Here is a 16,836-nt window from a genome sequence, read left to right as displayed (position 1 = left end):
TATAAGCCATTGCAAAAGAGGCACTGGCTGCCCACAGAGTGCCAGGACTGGTTTCCTGCTCCCTTTGCCTAATTTCATCCAAGTGATAAAATGAACCTATGTGACCTATGACAAACATTTGGTATCTCGTGGAAATCCAAAGCATGAAATGAGAAATAGCAAGGCAAAATGGGTTCAAGACTTAATTTCAATCAGTTTTTTTTCCCTCATTGTTGGAAATGTTATAGCACTCATGCACATTACTGAAATGCATCTTGGAAAGAGGCTACAATAAAACTAAAAAATATGGCCTTTTGGAAGCAAGTAGTTGTCAGTTAATCTGTTTACATACCTGGAGACCCTCTCTTACAGCCTCCAAAAGATATGGTACCAAGGAATAATTCCAGAGGTCTGTGAACCATACTCTGGATCCATCAACATCCATAGGACAGGGAAGGAAAAGACGAGGACCTGGAAAGCAAATTTTTTTTTTTTTATTTAAACTTGATTTAAAAACAAAAATTAATAGTATTCAAATTAAGGAAAGAGTAATTCTGGTGAAATCCTGAACTAAGAATAATTATAATGCAATTAGCTTGAAGATACAGCAGCAGAGCTGTTAAGGTATCTGTTTATGGCTTCAGAAGTATGAATTCAAGCTCTTTCTAAAGTCATGCCAAAGGCAGCCCACAGCTGACTTAGTTGTAACTGGTCCCCTGGTCCTGTGGACTGAGGAGTCAAAAGTGACCAGATAAAATGCTGACCATATCATTACCTTTTGTGTCACTGGCTACAGAAGCTGGCATGCCTTAGCCACACTCCCCTAAAGGCTGTTAGGCTTGGGAGGATGTTTGATGTGATATTTATGGGCAAGCATTTTTCTGAATTTAATTCCTATTAAGAAATTAAATAGTGTAGTTTGCCCTCCCCCACAATTCCAAGGTCTTGTTTGTACTTAAAAGTTGTACTAGCATAACTAATATCAATGAAGTGTAATTTCCCACCCCCCTTTTATTTTCCTGTCAACGTAGCTAATGCATTAAAAGTCTTAAGACAGATGTTGGCATACAGATAAGAATGTGCTTATTTCAGTATATCTTTTTTTTTGGCTCCACTGAGCCAGCATAACTGTATCTATTCAAGGTGTTTCTAATGCTTTAACTATGTTGCATAGTTAAAGAAGCAAACTTCTAACTTCAGAAAGAGCACTATCATGGTAATTCTTTGTATGTATAACCTTTTAATAGCAACTGTAGTATGGTAACCAAGAAAAAAAATCTCAGGAGAACAAATTTTCTTGTAGGATTTCAGAATGTGTTTCGGTGAAGGTAACAATGTTGCAAGGTACATTTCTCAAGAAAAAGAAGAAAACGTTTTGATGTTTTCAGTGTCGGCTTAAACCATGATAGGCAAGGTTCTCTAGGTAAATCCAATATATTTTATTAGTTCATCTAAAATGGTTGGAAAAATTCTTCTTTGCAAGCTTTTGGGTACAAACACGCTTCATCAGGCTGAGGAATTATCTTTAGTTGGTCTAATAAAAGCTTTTGGATTTACCCAAAAAACCTTGCCTGCCCATGCCCTTAGACCAACACAGCTTAAACCATAAATTTTTAAAAGGTGAATATGACATTTTATAAGAGGTTCCATTTTTATCCTTACTTCAGGGTTTATTGAGAAAAGGATAGCATTAGTTGTATTACATGGACTCACCAATGGTCACATCTGAAGAACTGTGCGTTTCTAAAAAGCTGTTGAGATGATGCCATGTCTTAGGGATCCAGTCAATGATTTTGATGAGGTCATTATTGCGCATGTTCTTTTCTATTTCTGTCTCAATCAGTTTCCTTCTCAAATACCTGCCCAGGAAACCTTTTACAGGTTCTGTATGATTAGCACACAGCACCCACCTGTACATAAGAAATATAAATATTAAATAATCAAAAGATTAACAAATATTGTTTTTCCCATTAAAACAACAAGGCAAGGACCTCACTGTTTAAAGTTAGTACTCTGCAAAAAGAAGTTAATTAAAAGGATAAGTGACAACGGTTTATTCAATCTTTCTTTATTGCCCAGTGCTACTTCAGGCAGCACAATAATGATCTCAAGGACTCAGCTTTCTAAAGGGTAAGCTGTGGAAAGCTATCAGATAGCTGATGTTGGTGAAAAGGTATTTTACATCTTTTGATGAAAGGAAACAGTTTCCACTGGTACCTGTCAGTAAGGGAAACAGATAGGGTAGACAACTCTAGCAGGTGATAACATTTAAAACAAGTGTTTGTGGAAAAGCTGGAATGAAGAGGACATATGGGAGGCCTGCAAAGCAAAAATAGATAAATTACGGATAAAGTGTATTTACCTGAAATTATGATGCAATTCTAGATTTGGTGAGGAAGAAACCCCCTGGTTCATAGTTCCAATAATATAAGGACTGTAAAGAAAAGAAATAATGGTGTTAGCAGAAGACTTCACTGCAAGAGAATCTACCTGGATGGCTGTCCACAGAATAGTCTTTAATTTTTTTATCCTGCATCAAGCCATCTTTGAGAAATGGGGGTGCTTGTCTCATTTGGTGTCAACTTTTTAAAAAATCTGCTGCTATTTTTATGCATTTTTGGAGGGGTTCCCTTTTCACCCATTTATGAGCTGAAAAATAAATAATGCAAAGCAGTCCTCATATACCTTATTATTTGTGCTATACTTAGAGCTTCAATTCTAGCAGTCAATGTCTTTCATGAGCAGTAAGTTACAATACATTAGGAATTTTATGACAGGAATTCCCTATAACTGGCACTTTTACAATAGAAATATCCTAATTAACAATAGCCAATATCTGTGTTCAAATGACTTCATAATTTGTATGCTGCCCTGACCATGAAAACCAGCCAGTCAACCACATACTACTGTATCTAAAGAATATTTCACACTTTTTTTTTTTTTTACATATAGTTAAATATCTGGCTCACTGCAGAGCTGATATAAATGACAAATTTATCACTGATACCTGCTATATAATCATTGCTGTTCCATGTGTACACATTGTACTCAGGAAAATACTCCCCCATAAAGGCTGGTATTACCCTCCCATAACCTTTGTGACACACTAGAACTAGCAAACCCTGTATTTCTTGATACAGATGTATTAGAACAGAGCAGGGGATTAAGACCCCAGTTCAGTAAAGCACTTAATTTTAATGATATACCTAAATCTCAATTAAATCAATGGAGGTTATATGCACAAATGAAGCATACTTAAGTACTTGACTGAATAAGGATGGAATTATTCATGTACTTAAAATTTGCAGCCCTCTTGGAAAATGGGTGTTATACTGTTATAAATCAATCTAGACATAAATAGCACTTTTACACATGCAAACGCCGCAGTGCCGGGTGCTTCGAAAAGCACCTGGTGCTGCAATGCTTGCAGTTGTATAAGCAGCAAAATGCACATCAGCACTGAGAAAATGAATGTGGTGCACTTTTGAACTAAAACACATTGGAAGTGCTTTAATTAGAAAAGTGTGCTGCCGCCATTTTCTGTGTGTTGACACACATTTCACCGCTTATACAACTGCACATGTTGCAGCGCAGTTTGCCTTAGCTCACGTGCAGAGCAGACTCACTCCAAAGCAGTGGATCTCTGGCGCATCATGAGATAAAAAAGCATGTCTATAAATGCTCAAAGAATTCAAGGTTATCTGTAGGATATGTTATCATACAAAACAGTACATCTTTTAATTGTTTAAACGTAAGTGAGAAGGGTGGGCAAAGAGCTATTACCTACCATTTATTGTATTTACAATTGAGGAAACCATTGAAGATGTCACTCAATGAACCTATATGGTGGAGGTTGTCAAGAATTATTACTACAGGGAGGTCAGCACCACTGTTGTCAGCACTGCACTGCTCAGCCAGGTTAGCTAGATATTGTCGTAGATCCTTAAACAAAATTGGAGGAAAAAAGAAAAACAGAAGAATGAAATGGAGGCATTCGTAAGGAGACAGGCTGTTACAGGCACAAAGTAAAGTTTAGAGATTTCTTCTAGTGTTTATATCTCAGCTTAGTCTCCATGCCTGAAAAGACCTGCTTGTTAGATAGGCAATGGATACTTTCCTCAGGAATACAGACTGTATTCTGTTTCCAATGGGCTGAGCATTCAGTTCCCCTTACTGAGCACTTGCTTAACCCCTTTGATGATTCTTTTGATAAAGTGTATTGGCTCCGTTTAATTTCTCTATGTCAACCAGCTAGCTGGCTGCCCTTGAGAGGGTTGGAGATTTTGGGGTAAAGAACACGTCTTACAATCCCAACAAAATTGGTACAACCCCCCTAAGAATTTAGTGTTGCCAAGTCTCATAGCTAATTACTAGTTTTTGCTTTGTCTTTGTGTTCTGTCTACAGTACTGCATGTGACATAACAGCAAGAGCATATATAAATTTACACTGTATTAGAATAGGGATTTTCCATTTCCTGCATGTTACAGACTTTGCCCTAGTGATTTCAGTGAGTCACCATCTAACCTTCAAACAAGAAAAAAGGATGAAAGAAGTACATATATATTGGTAGGCTTTGTGGCATTTTGATCAGCAATATCACTGTCATTACAGTAGAATAATTCCTGGAACAGTAGGAGCAAAATCATATATATTTTTAGAGTAGAAAAATATTATTTGTTGTTTTCAGAAAGATTTTGTTTGGGTGTATAAATATGTTGGGCTTCCTCCGACCAGGTGCGTCAGTAGGAAAATCATGTTTCTTCCAAGTAGAGTTCTGTAGAACCATCTGTAGTATTTAAGCACATTTGGAAATATTTGTTTTTCTCTTTTTAACTACAAAATCACAAGTTCCTCTGGTCAAATGAATTTAAGATGGCACAAGGCACAGAAGTGCACACAATTTTCTAGGGAGCTGGTAAAGCTAGGTTCTTGTCAGATAATTACTATAATTATGATAAATTTGACCACTTTCCTGCCAGATGAAATGACAACACAAATCTCTATATAAACAGGTGTTTTTATAACAGGTGGAATAGGGCTCCAATTGACTCTATAGTCTTGGGCTAGGGACAGAAGTTGCACATAAACCATTTTAAGTGATCAGAAACTGGTTTAAACCTGTAACAGAACAGATGTTCACTGTACATAAACCAGTTTCAAAATGGCTGAAACTTGCTTAAGATAAACCTGGTTGAATGTTGCATCAGACTTAACTGATTTGGGTCAAACCAATTTATAAAACCTCTGTACCAGACCCCTTCCTAGTTCAAGTTAAATCATAGTTCCCCAGCATCCCCGCATGCTTTCCAGCCCTGGGCTGCGCTGTCTGCCCCCCACACACCCTGAGGCAAACACTGGCTGGGGTCTGGGACCAGGGAAGAAGATTAAAATTCCCTTCTCCCAAGTACAGAGCTGCCATGCCCTGCTAAAAATGTCCTGCTAGCTGAAGTGATTAGCAACCCTGCAGAATCTGCTGCTGTAATCCCAGAGACCTGGGGTGTAAGTGTAAGGAAGAGTAAGTGAACACACAGCCCATGCTCTAGTGCCCCCCTGGCTTCTGGCCTGAGCCATACAGGTATGTGAATTATCTGAATTAAAACTGAGTGTCTGTCCAGTTGTTTCTCAGTTTAATCTCTGCAGTTTAGACTAACCTGCAAAGACTGAATCGATTCAGCCTCGGGCATTTTGACTGTCTGAACTTAGCCCCAGTGTCTTCTCTTCTAAACCTATGCTAACAGTGCTGATAAGCTAAGAGCATTGTAGACAAAGACATGGATTGTCTGACTGATGATTTATTGGGGTACTAAATAACTTTGTATCTACTTTAACAGGTTAACAGGTGTATTTTATGATTTCTAGAGGATCTGGCAAGCCTGTGAATTTATTGACAATCTGTGTTATTCAGTCTGAGAAGTTTCTGAACCATTGACTAAATATTGCATCGTTAGTATCTCTACTGTAATACTCTGGAGAGGTCAGTGGCAAGTAGTACTTATATAGTGCTGATCAAGGTGTCAGGTTCTGGTTCACTGCCCTAACCACCAGACTTCTACTATTTTGGGGTTACCATTTCCATTACTGAAATGTAAGTCTAACTAATGCTACTGTACATCCAAATTCATCTGACAGAGAAATTACTGGAACACTAATGACTGAGAGTTAAGATGGTATGTTATTTATCGGCTCCTTCATCAGCTTTTTAATTTAAGCACCAAGCACCTAAATTCATCTTTTGCACATATAATATTATAATAAACTATTATACCATTATAATTAACTAACTAAGATTACAGAGAGGAGTTTGCATGTTTCATTGCAATTAAAAGTTCAGTCTCTACATAAAACATAGGAAATATAATTGTAAATTAATAGGAACAACTCTTGGCCACCGTGGCATGGCTAGCAACGATTGTCATTTTTAATTGTAACTTACTTTACTTGATTTGTGATCAACATTAAATGTAGCAATTGCATCCTCAGGTTTTTTTCTGCCAGATTTAGTTATTACGTATTCAGCGAGTCTGTTTGCTAAATAGGTCTTCCCTGTGCCACTGGGTCCCGACAAAATGATTCTGCGATGCTCCATCAGTAAATTAAAGTACCGCTGGGTAATTGGTTTAGGAATAAGTGTATCAAACACAAAACTATCCAAACTGTTTTCTTCTACTCCTGGGAATAAAAGAAGAGGAGAAAATAGCTTGTTTCCACCCCCACAAAAGTGACATCTAAGGTACTCAGAGGTTCAGCACTGACATCCATAACATGATGAGAGCAGGTAAACACTTTTATTGAATATAAACCCTGCTGCAGGGTTTCACTACCTCTAGAAGTGCACAGCTTCTTCCAGTAGGCCAAAAAGATTAAACAGTGGCAGCAGCAGAATGACAGAATGGGTGGGAGTAATAAAATCAAAGTAAATATGAAGAGAAGTCTCAGTGAGGCAGAGATTTGTGCTTCAAACATTTCAAGCATTCAAGATGATAAGGTCAAAGTAGCACAAGAAAGGGTTACCAGGATGTAGCTATCACATCCAAATATGCAAAGTCCTTTGGAAGGCCCCCAGAACAGAAAAACCAACAGCTATTTGAAATATTTGTTGTGGGGATGAATGACTTAGAACCATTTCTGAATGGAATCCTTGAATTTTGTCACTTTTTGGATTTGTCCTTTGCTGCAATTTTAGAGCCAGTAAAAGAACAACCACACTATCCATATCACTGTTTAATATATATTAATTTCATTTCAGCAGTATCATAAGCTCTCATTGTGCTAGACACTACATGTACACACAAACAGCACCAAAGACTGGGGACAGAATTTAGAAAGTTCATATATAAAAGATAAAATTAAGAGCATGAGGGAATAGAGTTAAGAGAAAAAACATTTCTGAAAGAATCCTGCTGTGGTTTTACCTTTTAGATTCACACTGATGATGTTATTATCTCCAACCAGATATCCACAAGGCAGCAGTTCTGGCACTTCTAGGCTATGGGCTCTAATTATATCCCCTATACAGTAGCTAGCAATACAGTCAGAGCTTAAACCCAGGCTAGTAGATGGATCCACTCGGAAAATGTATTCCTAAAATTACATGTACACACAAGATAAAAGCACACAGGGTCAATTTCATGTCAGACAGCTCATTAAAACACACACTTTAGCCTAGGTGCATAGGGATGTCCCATTACAAGACTCAGTTACGAAGCATACATATATTAGAAAAAAAGAGCAAAAACATTAAAAAGAAAGTTAATGAGCATCTTAAGCTGCATGACCAAAAAAATAAAAACCAGCAAGTCAGAACTAAGCAGGCAGAGAAAATGGTATACGAGCAAGATTAAAAAAAGGATTGAAAAAATCAAATGCATTTTAAATGCCTCACCTTAAGGAGACGTCTAATTACACCATCTAAAATGTCCCATTTGGTTTTCCCACTAACCCCAATGGAGCCTATCAAATATGCCTGCATCTTCTGATCCTGCAAGGGAAAAAGAGCAATTTCACAAACTATGCTAAGATAAGTGGCTAACATGCACCTTTTCTATTTTCCAATTTTTAAAAAGGGTATCTAAAATTACAATACTGTAACTTATTCATAGTTTATATATCAAAAACAGGTTTAACTTAAAGACAATTATTCTGATTTTACTTTTAAAATATCAAAGGTTGAAAACTTCTTATAAAATTTCAACTCATTCATTTTTAAACTATAGCGGTGGCATTCACAAGAGCCTATAATTCTAGGATTTCGGGAAAATGAACCTACCTTCGCTCGACCATAGCCCTTGTTTATGGTGACTAAAATTTTCACACTGTGGCCTTCTTTATGGAGGCCCCCATCTGCAATATCCTCCAATAAAATATCTGCAACACATGAAGTGAACACATTTTACAGAATGTGATAAACCTGACAAGTGATATCAGCTTTGTTCTGCTTGTCATTTAAACGTTTATTCCAAGTTGGGTGCTTTTTATTTTTAATAAGAAAATCTGCCATCCAGACAATCTGCAGCATAATTATTTTAACACCTACTTACTTCATATCCACTAATGTTGTCCATGAAAAAGCAATAATTTGTCTATTGTTGGAGGCAACTAAAGTGTGTAACTAACGATAATTATGGGAATCCTGAACTGGCTGACAGATATATGTACATAACTTCAGTACAGTTTTGTCTTTTCTTTCTTCACTGAAGCATGTCCAAAATTTCTATGCACCCATATGAGTCCCTCATGTAGAACTCAGACTAACATTCTACCTTTCGGTACTCAGTTTGCCCTTTAAATGTCAGGTGAAGGGCAGCAAATACTTAGGTCAAAACATCTGCTGCTAGAATACCAATACAGTATTTCATCTTTCCCTCCCAACTGATTTCATCTTATACTCACAGGCCACAATCACATACAAGAGCCCAGGTTTTTCCCATGATGCAGGTTTTATTTTTCAATTACTTTCTTGTTCTAGCAATATAATTAGGAGGGAAAAAAAGAGGCAGGAGGAGTAACCCTGCCCCAGAAAGTGCTTTGTATTCAACATAAATACAAACTGCATTTGGGTACTGCATTCAGGTGATGGGACCCTTTACAGTGATCTTGGTAGTAAGCACTGCCGCTCAGCCTACAGCATATGTTTTTAGGTCTGCTTCTTCACTAGCTCCTGAAATAAGAATGCTCTTTTGCTAAAGACTGGGTTCATACCACTACCCCAAAAAGTCAAAAATGCTCTCTCCCTACTAAGATTTTCTAACAAAAGCTTCTATTCCTTGGTGCTTTTCACTACCTGTTCAAATAGTTCAAAATCTCTTTCTCTCATTAGGGTCTCGTTATATTCCCTTGATTCTGCTCATAGCATGCTTAACCTGGCAAAAGATCAGGAACCTCTTATTAATAATCTCTTAGTCTCTAAAGACACCACAAAAATTTGGTGGTAGAAAGTTCATACACTACAAACGTGCAGTTGCTTTAAGGAAATGGCACATACCCTGATTAGAAATATTGGTTACATAGTTTAATAGGATACTCCTCTTCTCTTTATATGCCATTACTCCCTTCTTTTCTTAAAGATATTTCACTTACTTACTAAAAGAACATGCTGAACCATTCCATTATTTTTCTGCTGTATTTTAATAGCTAGGATGCCAGCCTTAATTAGAATCAAAAGATTTTCAGATGTGATCACAACATCTATTCATGAAATACTTTTCTAGCAGAAACTCAACCCTGATATTGGGGACTTCTTCCTTTAAAGTAGGGATAAGACAAAGCACAAATTAGACATTTCCCTCCTGCTGCTGAATGATTCTGTTTGCAATAGATGCAACATATCTTGATATGTTAAGGCACCACAGGACATCATCCATTTTGTTAGTTAAACCTGGCAGTAAGATGGCTGGAATGCAAAGGAAAACATGCTGATTTTCATATAAAGTCTGACATTAAATGAGAAGAGAGGTTCAAATGCCCATGTAATCAATGGCTGGCAAGATATGAGGACTAACTGCCAACCCAAATTATTGTCAGGCAGTTTGGCACTTTCCCAGCTGTCCTATTGCCTGGACTCTCTATAATTAGTAGCCACATTATTATTAGTTCCAGAGACTGCATTATACTTTCTACAGATGTACACTAATGAGTGTCAGTCTGTGCTGTGCTTATGGTTCTGATGTTTGAGACACTGCTCCTGTTTCTTGGTCAGTTTATTCAATAAGTGCAGAAGGTTTGCTGTAGTGAGAAGACAATCCTCAAACACTATGGTATTAGAAAATTTAAATTGTTAGCGGCCAGTAAGCAGATGAAAATTGTGTTCACTTTAAAGTGAAAAAGTTAAATAAAAGTTAATAGGAATACTTAGTAACACAGAATTTAATGCTACAGTAAATGGGTTAAACTGATTCTAACTGGGTGCATCTACACATGCAATTCATTTGAAGCAATAAACTCTGGAGCAGTTTGAACCAGAGTAAACTACTCCCAGGCACAGGGTCTAAATGCTTGCCCAGGACAGCAGCAATTTGAGCTGGGGAGGAGCAGTTTATGCCAGGGCTAGCGGCACCGGGGGGGCAGGCAACAGAGGGGCTGGCTGGGGTACAAGGGTGCTGAAAATGTGGTGCCATCTGGCTAGGCAGAAGGGACAGGAGTCTGGCCTCCTACTAGCTGAGCTGACCGGGCACAACTTACACTTGTGGCCAGAGTCTACATGTGCGTTTAATCACAGTTAATTACCCTGCTGTAAGATCGTATTGTCCCTGACTGTACTGTCCCCAACAGTACTATCTTATGGCAGCATGAATTAGTTTACTGTGGCCTAATAGCATCACAGGCGTAGATGGTGATACTTTGTTCTGCAGCTAGTTAGTATACACTACAGTAAAGTGCATGTGTAGATGTGGCCACTGTATATAGAAATAAAAGGGTGATCTCAAATTAAACTATATAGCAGTACCCACCAACAAGTTTTGAGAATCTAATGTGATTTTCTTTTATTCTGATAATGTGCATGGTGTATTCTTAAGGAAGCTGCATAAAATGAACAATGAAATGTCTGGGAATAAAAAGGGCAAGTTACAAGTAACTAGAAATTTTTTCGTCTTGCTCTATTCCTGTGCAAACTGAAGTATGCACAGCTTCTGAAGACACGGGTGAATGAAATGCAAATGATATGAAATCCATTTATATTAATTTTGTATAAGCACATTGTTTACCTGATGTGATAGGATCTGTAATGTTCAAGTTGTTCAGAGAAAGCCCCAACGATTGCCGTGATGAAGAGGATGAGGTACTGCTGGAAGACTCTGATGAGGGTCGGGCTGGCTTCCCAGTATTTCCAGTTTCTGCCTTTAAACGATCATTTTCAGCTTTCAGTATCTCAATTTCATTCTAAAATGAAAAGAAATCAATCTATACACGTAGGAGATTTTTGTGGCAGAAGACCACTGAGCATGGGGTGGTTATTCAGGTGCTTACTGTTCACCAGCAGGAACAAGTTGGTTTAGCAACTCTGCAGCAGCATGTAGTAATGCACCCACAGTACAAACACAATTAGTGAAAACAAGATTTTCTACACTGCCAAAATGAAGGGGAAAAACCTACAAAACCCCATTTCACTTGCATCTGCTATTCTCCTCATTAACACAAACTTCAATATTTTGTTTATTGAAGATCTAACAGTACTGGAGGTGTGCTGGTAATTTTTGCTCCACACAGTCATCTTTTTCTGTCAAATATCTTATGTAACAGTCATTTCATTAAGCAGCTGTGAAAATCTCAAATAGATATTGCTTCTAAAATCACAGAAAGCTCCTGTTGCCATAGGAAGTACACTGAATCAATAACATCACCAAGGAGCTTTGAAATTAAGAGGTGGACAATAAAAAATAAAATGGTTTAGCAGTTTCATAACCCTTTTTGACATCAGACAGTTTCTGATCATGCAAACATGGGTTTGTTCAAATAATAGCAAACAAAACCCCTTTGATGAAAACATATAGTGACAGATGAATCAGTACCACTAGGATTTTTTTCATAGCCAAATCCTCTATGGTGCCAAGTGATTATCGAGTGTGCAATAATAAAATGAAAACTTAGCCTGAGTACAGCCTGGTACCAGCTAAATCTAGTTTTTAGTCGCTTCATGGAGCATGGTACAAAGCAACTGCTTATTCTTGCTGACGGTATTGCTAACACTTTGCTAAGTGTCTGACGCTTTTATAGAGAGTCTTCAACCACAATTTGAAAAGCAAAAGCATAGGGGACAGAATAATAAAGAAAGGAAATACAACAGGCACAAAAAACTAGAAAGAAACTAGACAAATCAAGTACAGTAGAAAGGGAGAGGAAGGTGACAAACAAGTGCAATGCTATCCCAGTGTAGGAATTGAGTTGAAACCTGTACTAGGTCTCTGGGGAAAAGTGTCATGGAAGATTGATGGGTAATGAGGGAACTGTGCAGGAAAAGTGTATTGGGTGTTTTCAAAATATACAGTGTATTGCTGCACAACCTCTTACTTCATCCCTCCTCCAAATTCCAAAACTCCATGTGGACTGGAGAGTGCTCCCCCTTTAAAAATACTCCAGGAAAGAGAATTATAGCAACAGTGATGACCAAAGGCTTGGGGACTGGCCAAGCAGGAATCATACCATTTGGTGGAGTCAGGATTCTAGAGGCACATGAACCTAACTTGCTGTTTCCTTATCCCAGGAGCATCACACCCACCAGGACGTACAGCAGAATTTTGCAACTGGACACAAGGGACTGGAAGGATTCTCATGAGTCATGAAGTCCAGTCCTGCTACAGCAGGAAACCATGAGATAATTCTTTTCTTAAATGTATCAAGCTCCCTCCTAAAAACACTTAGGTTGTTTCCCTCTACAACTCCTAATGGAAGGCTGCTCCAGAATCTCACTGCCCCGATTAGCAATCTGATTCAAATTTCCAGCCTAAATTTAGTCATGGCAATACCTATCCATTGCTTCTGGTACCAATACTGGCCTTTACTATAAATAGTTATTTTCCCTCCCCAGAGTTTATAGTCCATAAATCATGAGCCCTTGTTTTGCCAAGGACTGGAAGTCCCCCCTGAGTGGAGTAGCCCTTTTCTATACCTATTGCCATCTGAATTTATCTCTGTTGAAAATGGGTGACGAGAATGATACATAGTATTCTAGATGAGATTCACCAGTAGCTAATACAATGGCTTTAATTCTTTCCTATCTCAGGTGATATCTGACACCCGATGCTTGATAACTCCCAGGATTTCAACTGCCTTTTTCAGGTGTCTATAGACATGTAGGGAGGCTGTTCTGACGCATTGTAATTACAGCACATTGGAATGGACAATTTAGCACATCCCAGAAACCTCTGTCTCTCATGTATCAGCATCCCCATGCTTCTAAACTGGGGGATGGGGGCAGGGGGAGGGGCTTTAACTAAAGCACGTGTAAAAATACCCTTCATGGCCAAATCATGTTTATGGCTTACAGTTGTGCTGTAACAAACACACACACATACACTTGGTTCTTCCCTCTGTCAATTCCAAATGATAAGCTATCGGCTAATAGGAGAAATTATTATTGCTAGTCTTAAGTGCATGATCTGTCATGACCTTGTACCATCCCAGTTCTGTTATTTCAGTCCATAAGGTAATTTCACTCTTCCTGAATGATATACTGGTCTTCTTCGGTATTGATGATGTCTCCCAAATTCATGTGACCTAGAAGTATACATATATTGTGTCCAGGTAATACTACTGAAAATATTAAATAAGGCCAGCGTTGAGACTAATTCTTGAAGAACTTCATTAGCAATCTCCCTCCAGCCTGATGGTTTCCCCTAAAGCAGAACCTGTTTTCTTCTCCCAGTTGTCAAGTCCTTACTAAGGTTACATTTGTAGTAATCCCAATGTTGGCTACCAACTTCCCATGGAAATCCACATAAAAAGTTTCACATAAGTCCAAATAGGTTAGATCTACCCTACATCCCCCATTTAGGAAATCTGTTATTACAAAAAATGCATCAGACCTAGCATGTTCTATCTTTGGTAAATGCATGTCGCATGTTATCACCATTTACCATTTATCTCCACATCTTCAATTATTCTCTCCTTTGATTTTGTTTCAAAAGCTTTGCACGCTGTTGAGATCAAATAAACAGGTCTGGAGATGCCCGATCACTTTTTCCATTTTCATAAACTGTGAGACAAGCAGCTTCCTGATCTCTATGCTTGTCTGCAACACATGTTTTTCCAGCCTGAGTTTTTTTTCATTGTACAAATACTAAGGCAAGAATTATGTCTTTTCATGTAGCTGCAAAACGTATTTGGGTTGCTAGAATAAGTGATAAGTTTTAAAACCACTCTTTATCTCTACATTTATCAGGACTGGCTCTAGGAAATACCATTTACTTGTCACCTTACTGGGTATTAATACTTCTTTACGTAACTGAAATTTTAAAAAAAAGTGAACGGGAAAACAGGAGTACGGTTTATGTAATCGTTACCCCAGTCACTGACCTGCATGCGGTTCATGGCTTCCCGAATCTGATCAAGATGATGTGCAGAGCTGAGGGCCTCTAGACGAATGTCCGTTAATTTTAGCTCTTTCTCCCTCAGCTCACTTTTTAGCTGCAGAATAATTTCAGCCTCTGCTTCTGTGCACTCACAGATCCTAAAAAGGAGAAGGAAAATAGGCAAGGGATGAAAGGAAGTGTCTCTCCTTGAAACAGTGTAATTACTATATATCAAGGTACAGAAAATGGTTGCTGCTGGTAAAACCTAGGAATAGAAAAGAAAATCTTATCAAAGCAACATGAAGGTGTTCAAATTGCAGCGTAAAATTAAAAGAGCATAAAGAATAAAAATTTCCACATAAATTGATTGTTTTTCTTGTATATCCAATTTAATTGGATACTTCTGGGTGTGGAAAAAAGTATAAACATAGAATATATTTACAAAACAGATTTTTTTTTCATTTCTTAGCCTTTCAAGTATGAAGAGGCTCTATCTTCCAATGGTTGTGATCAAAACCAAACTATATTATTTTAAATTATTTTTTGTCACATATGTACAACAAGTTCTGTCCTGTGTCACACAAAAATATAGTTTGTGGCCTTACAGTGCATAAGACAAGCATGCATATATTGTCATATTTACCTTTAGTTACCCACAAGGTGATAATATATGGTATCTGAAATACCACAGATATTTCCTATATAACAAAGTAAATATAATACTGTAAGATAACTGTGTGTGATTGTTTATATTTAAAATGGAGAGCTTTTTATGGTGCACACAGGGAGATGGAAGCATTTATTTTGATTTTGCCAAGGGAAGGCCATCAACCTGACTTCTACATTACAATGGGTCATTTTTCTAATTTTTTCTATTATACAGAACACCATATCCCAAACACCACTATTTTAATTAATCCATTCCATAATAAAAACTGGCAGAAGGTGGAAAAATAAGTTTCTGGCACATTGCAGTACCAGCTAATATTTTCACTTAACTTGCTGTACCTTATTTAGCTTTTTATTACAACTACTAAATAACTAATTATTTTAGAACTCTTTAAAGATGAAAAAGCTATCTAAGAATAAATATTATTATGACTATAACTACTAGTATGCAAACATGGAATAAAGTTTAGCTTTTAATTGCCAGAATGCTTGCAAATGCATTTTGGAAAGAAAATGCAACAGTCTTTAGCCTAGTACTTGGACATACAATTCCATGCCCCACATTCCATTTTACCGGGATCTATGCCTGTAGATCACGTGCCCGTTTTGCCTTTTCTTTGGTGCCCAGATTAGGGATGACCTGCATATACATTAGACAGACAGATGCAAGTGGAAGAAAGTAAAGCAATGGTTTAGAAAATGAGACTAAGGTCAGGGAAAATAAAAAGAAACCAATGCAAAAAAGAATAAGATGAAGTTCATTGCATATAAAAAATAAATGACAAACTAAAGAAAGCAAAATGGCTGGTATGTTCAAATAAGCCTATTTATGTTTACAACGTGTACAAAATATTCTGCATATGAGAAAAAATAGGTAAAGACTCATATCATTATTTACTATATTCCCAATAATAAGACAGTTTGATCTTGACGAACTACCACTGAAAATGACCAAGTATCAAATGAAGAGCTAGGGAAAGGGACAAAAGAAAAAAGTTATCTATATGCCAAGTGGATAGGTACGATACAAATCCATATATATATATGAGTGTGTGCATCTCACCTATTCACTTGGTGCTCTGTCAAGACATTATTTACTAGATTTCTCACAGGCACCCTAGTAGCAGTGTGTCTTGAAGAGAAATCTAAAGAAGAGTAGTATCCTTACAAACTGGTACAGAGAGGACCAGGAAATGCTATAAGTGGCAGATGGGAAGGGTGGAGGTGCAGTGTTGCCAAATCATTCAATGTTATCGTGCTCCTGACAGTTTTCACTGTTTCTTAAAGGTCTACCTTATGGTTATGTAATTGTATCAAAATCTGAACTGCATGTAAAATGAGTAGTAGGTTTCTAATTCTTATAGTCGTGGAGAAAAGTTTGATATGACTTCAGTACCTCAAAGGCTCAGATGCCAGAAGTCGAATACAAATAACCTAACTTTTATTTATTTATTTATATAATATGAAAACTAATAGTATGAGATGTTGGGGCCTGATTCATGATCCTTGCATATGGGAATTGGCAATACTGCTGCTGTCCACAGTGGTGAAGGAGAAAGAAAGATTAAAATTGATGTTACGGAAAACAGAGGCAGTGGAGGGATCCCAAGGGAGAGATATGGTGTGGACAGCATGGCAGGCAAGGAAGACGTAGGCAGAGTTGAGGTGTTCAAGTTCCAATGA

At 37.6% G+C, this 16,836-nt stretch overlaps 1 protein-coding gene across 7 annotated transcripts in view; it reads right to left on the bottom strand.

Moving 5' to 3' along the window:
* The window catches only part of NAV3 (neuron navigator 3), an 890,338-nt gene that overhangs the window by 11,299 nt on the left and 862,203 nt on the right, over positions 1 to 16,836 (bottom strand). For 6 of the 7 annotated variants that reach the window (XM_090042583.1, XM_090042579.1, XM_090042580.1 and 3 more), the window contains 10 exons: positions 14,489 to 14,642; positions 11,182 to 11,356; positions 8,247 to 8,344; positions 7,863 to 7,958; positions 7,393 to 7,561; positions 6,414 to 6,649; positions 3,767 to 3,921; positions 2,342 to 2,413; positions 1,693 to 1,889; positions 332 to 450 (listed from right to left, as the gene is read on the bottom strand). In XM_090042583.1, coding sequence (XP_089898709.1) covers positions 332 to 450; positions 1,693 to 1,889; positions 2,342 to 2,413; positions 3,767 to 3,921; positions 6,414 to 6,649; positions 7,393 to 7,561; positions 7,863 to 7,958; positions 8,247 to 8,344; positions 11,182 to 11,356; positions 14,489 to 14,642 — 1,471 coding nt within the window. Of the gene's footprint in view, positions 1 to 331; positions 451 to 1,692; positions 1,890 to 2,341; positions 2,414 to 3,766; positions 3,922 to 6,413; positions 6,650 to 7,392; positions 7,562 to 7,862; positions 7,959 to 8,246; positions 8,345 to 11,181; positions 11,357 to 14,488; positions 14,643 to 15,727; positions 15,794 to 16,836 lie in introns of all 7 variants that reach the window. The other variant, XM_090042584.1, reaches the window with a different exon arrangement.

The sequence above is a fragment of the Crocodylus siamensis genome, chromosome 4 (genome assembly GCF_052110815.1).
Source record: "Crocodylus siamensis isolate JL-2025a chromosome 4, ASM5211081v1, whole genome shotgun sequence".
NCBI lineage: Eukaryota > Metazoa > Chordata > Crocodylia > Crocodylidae > Crocodylus > Crocodylus siamensis.
The sequence above is the reverse complement of the archived record's forward strand: the minus strand, read 5'-3'. Positions and strand labels throughout refer to the sequence as shown.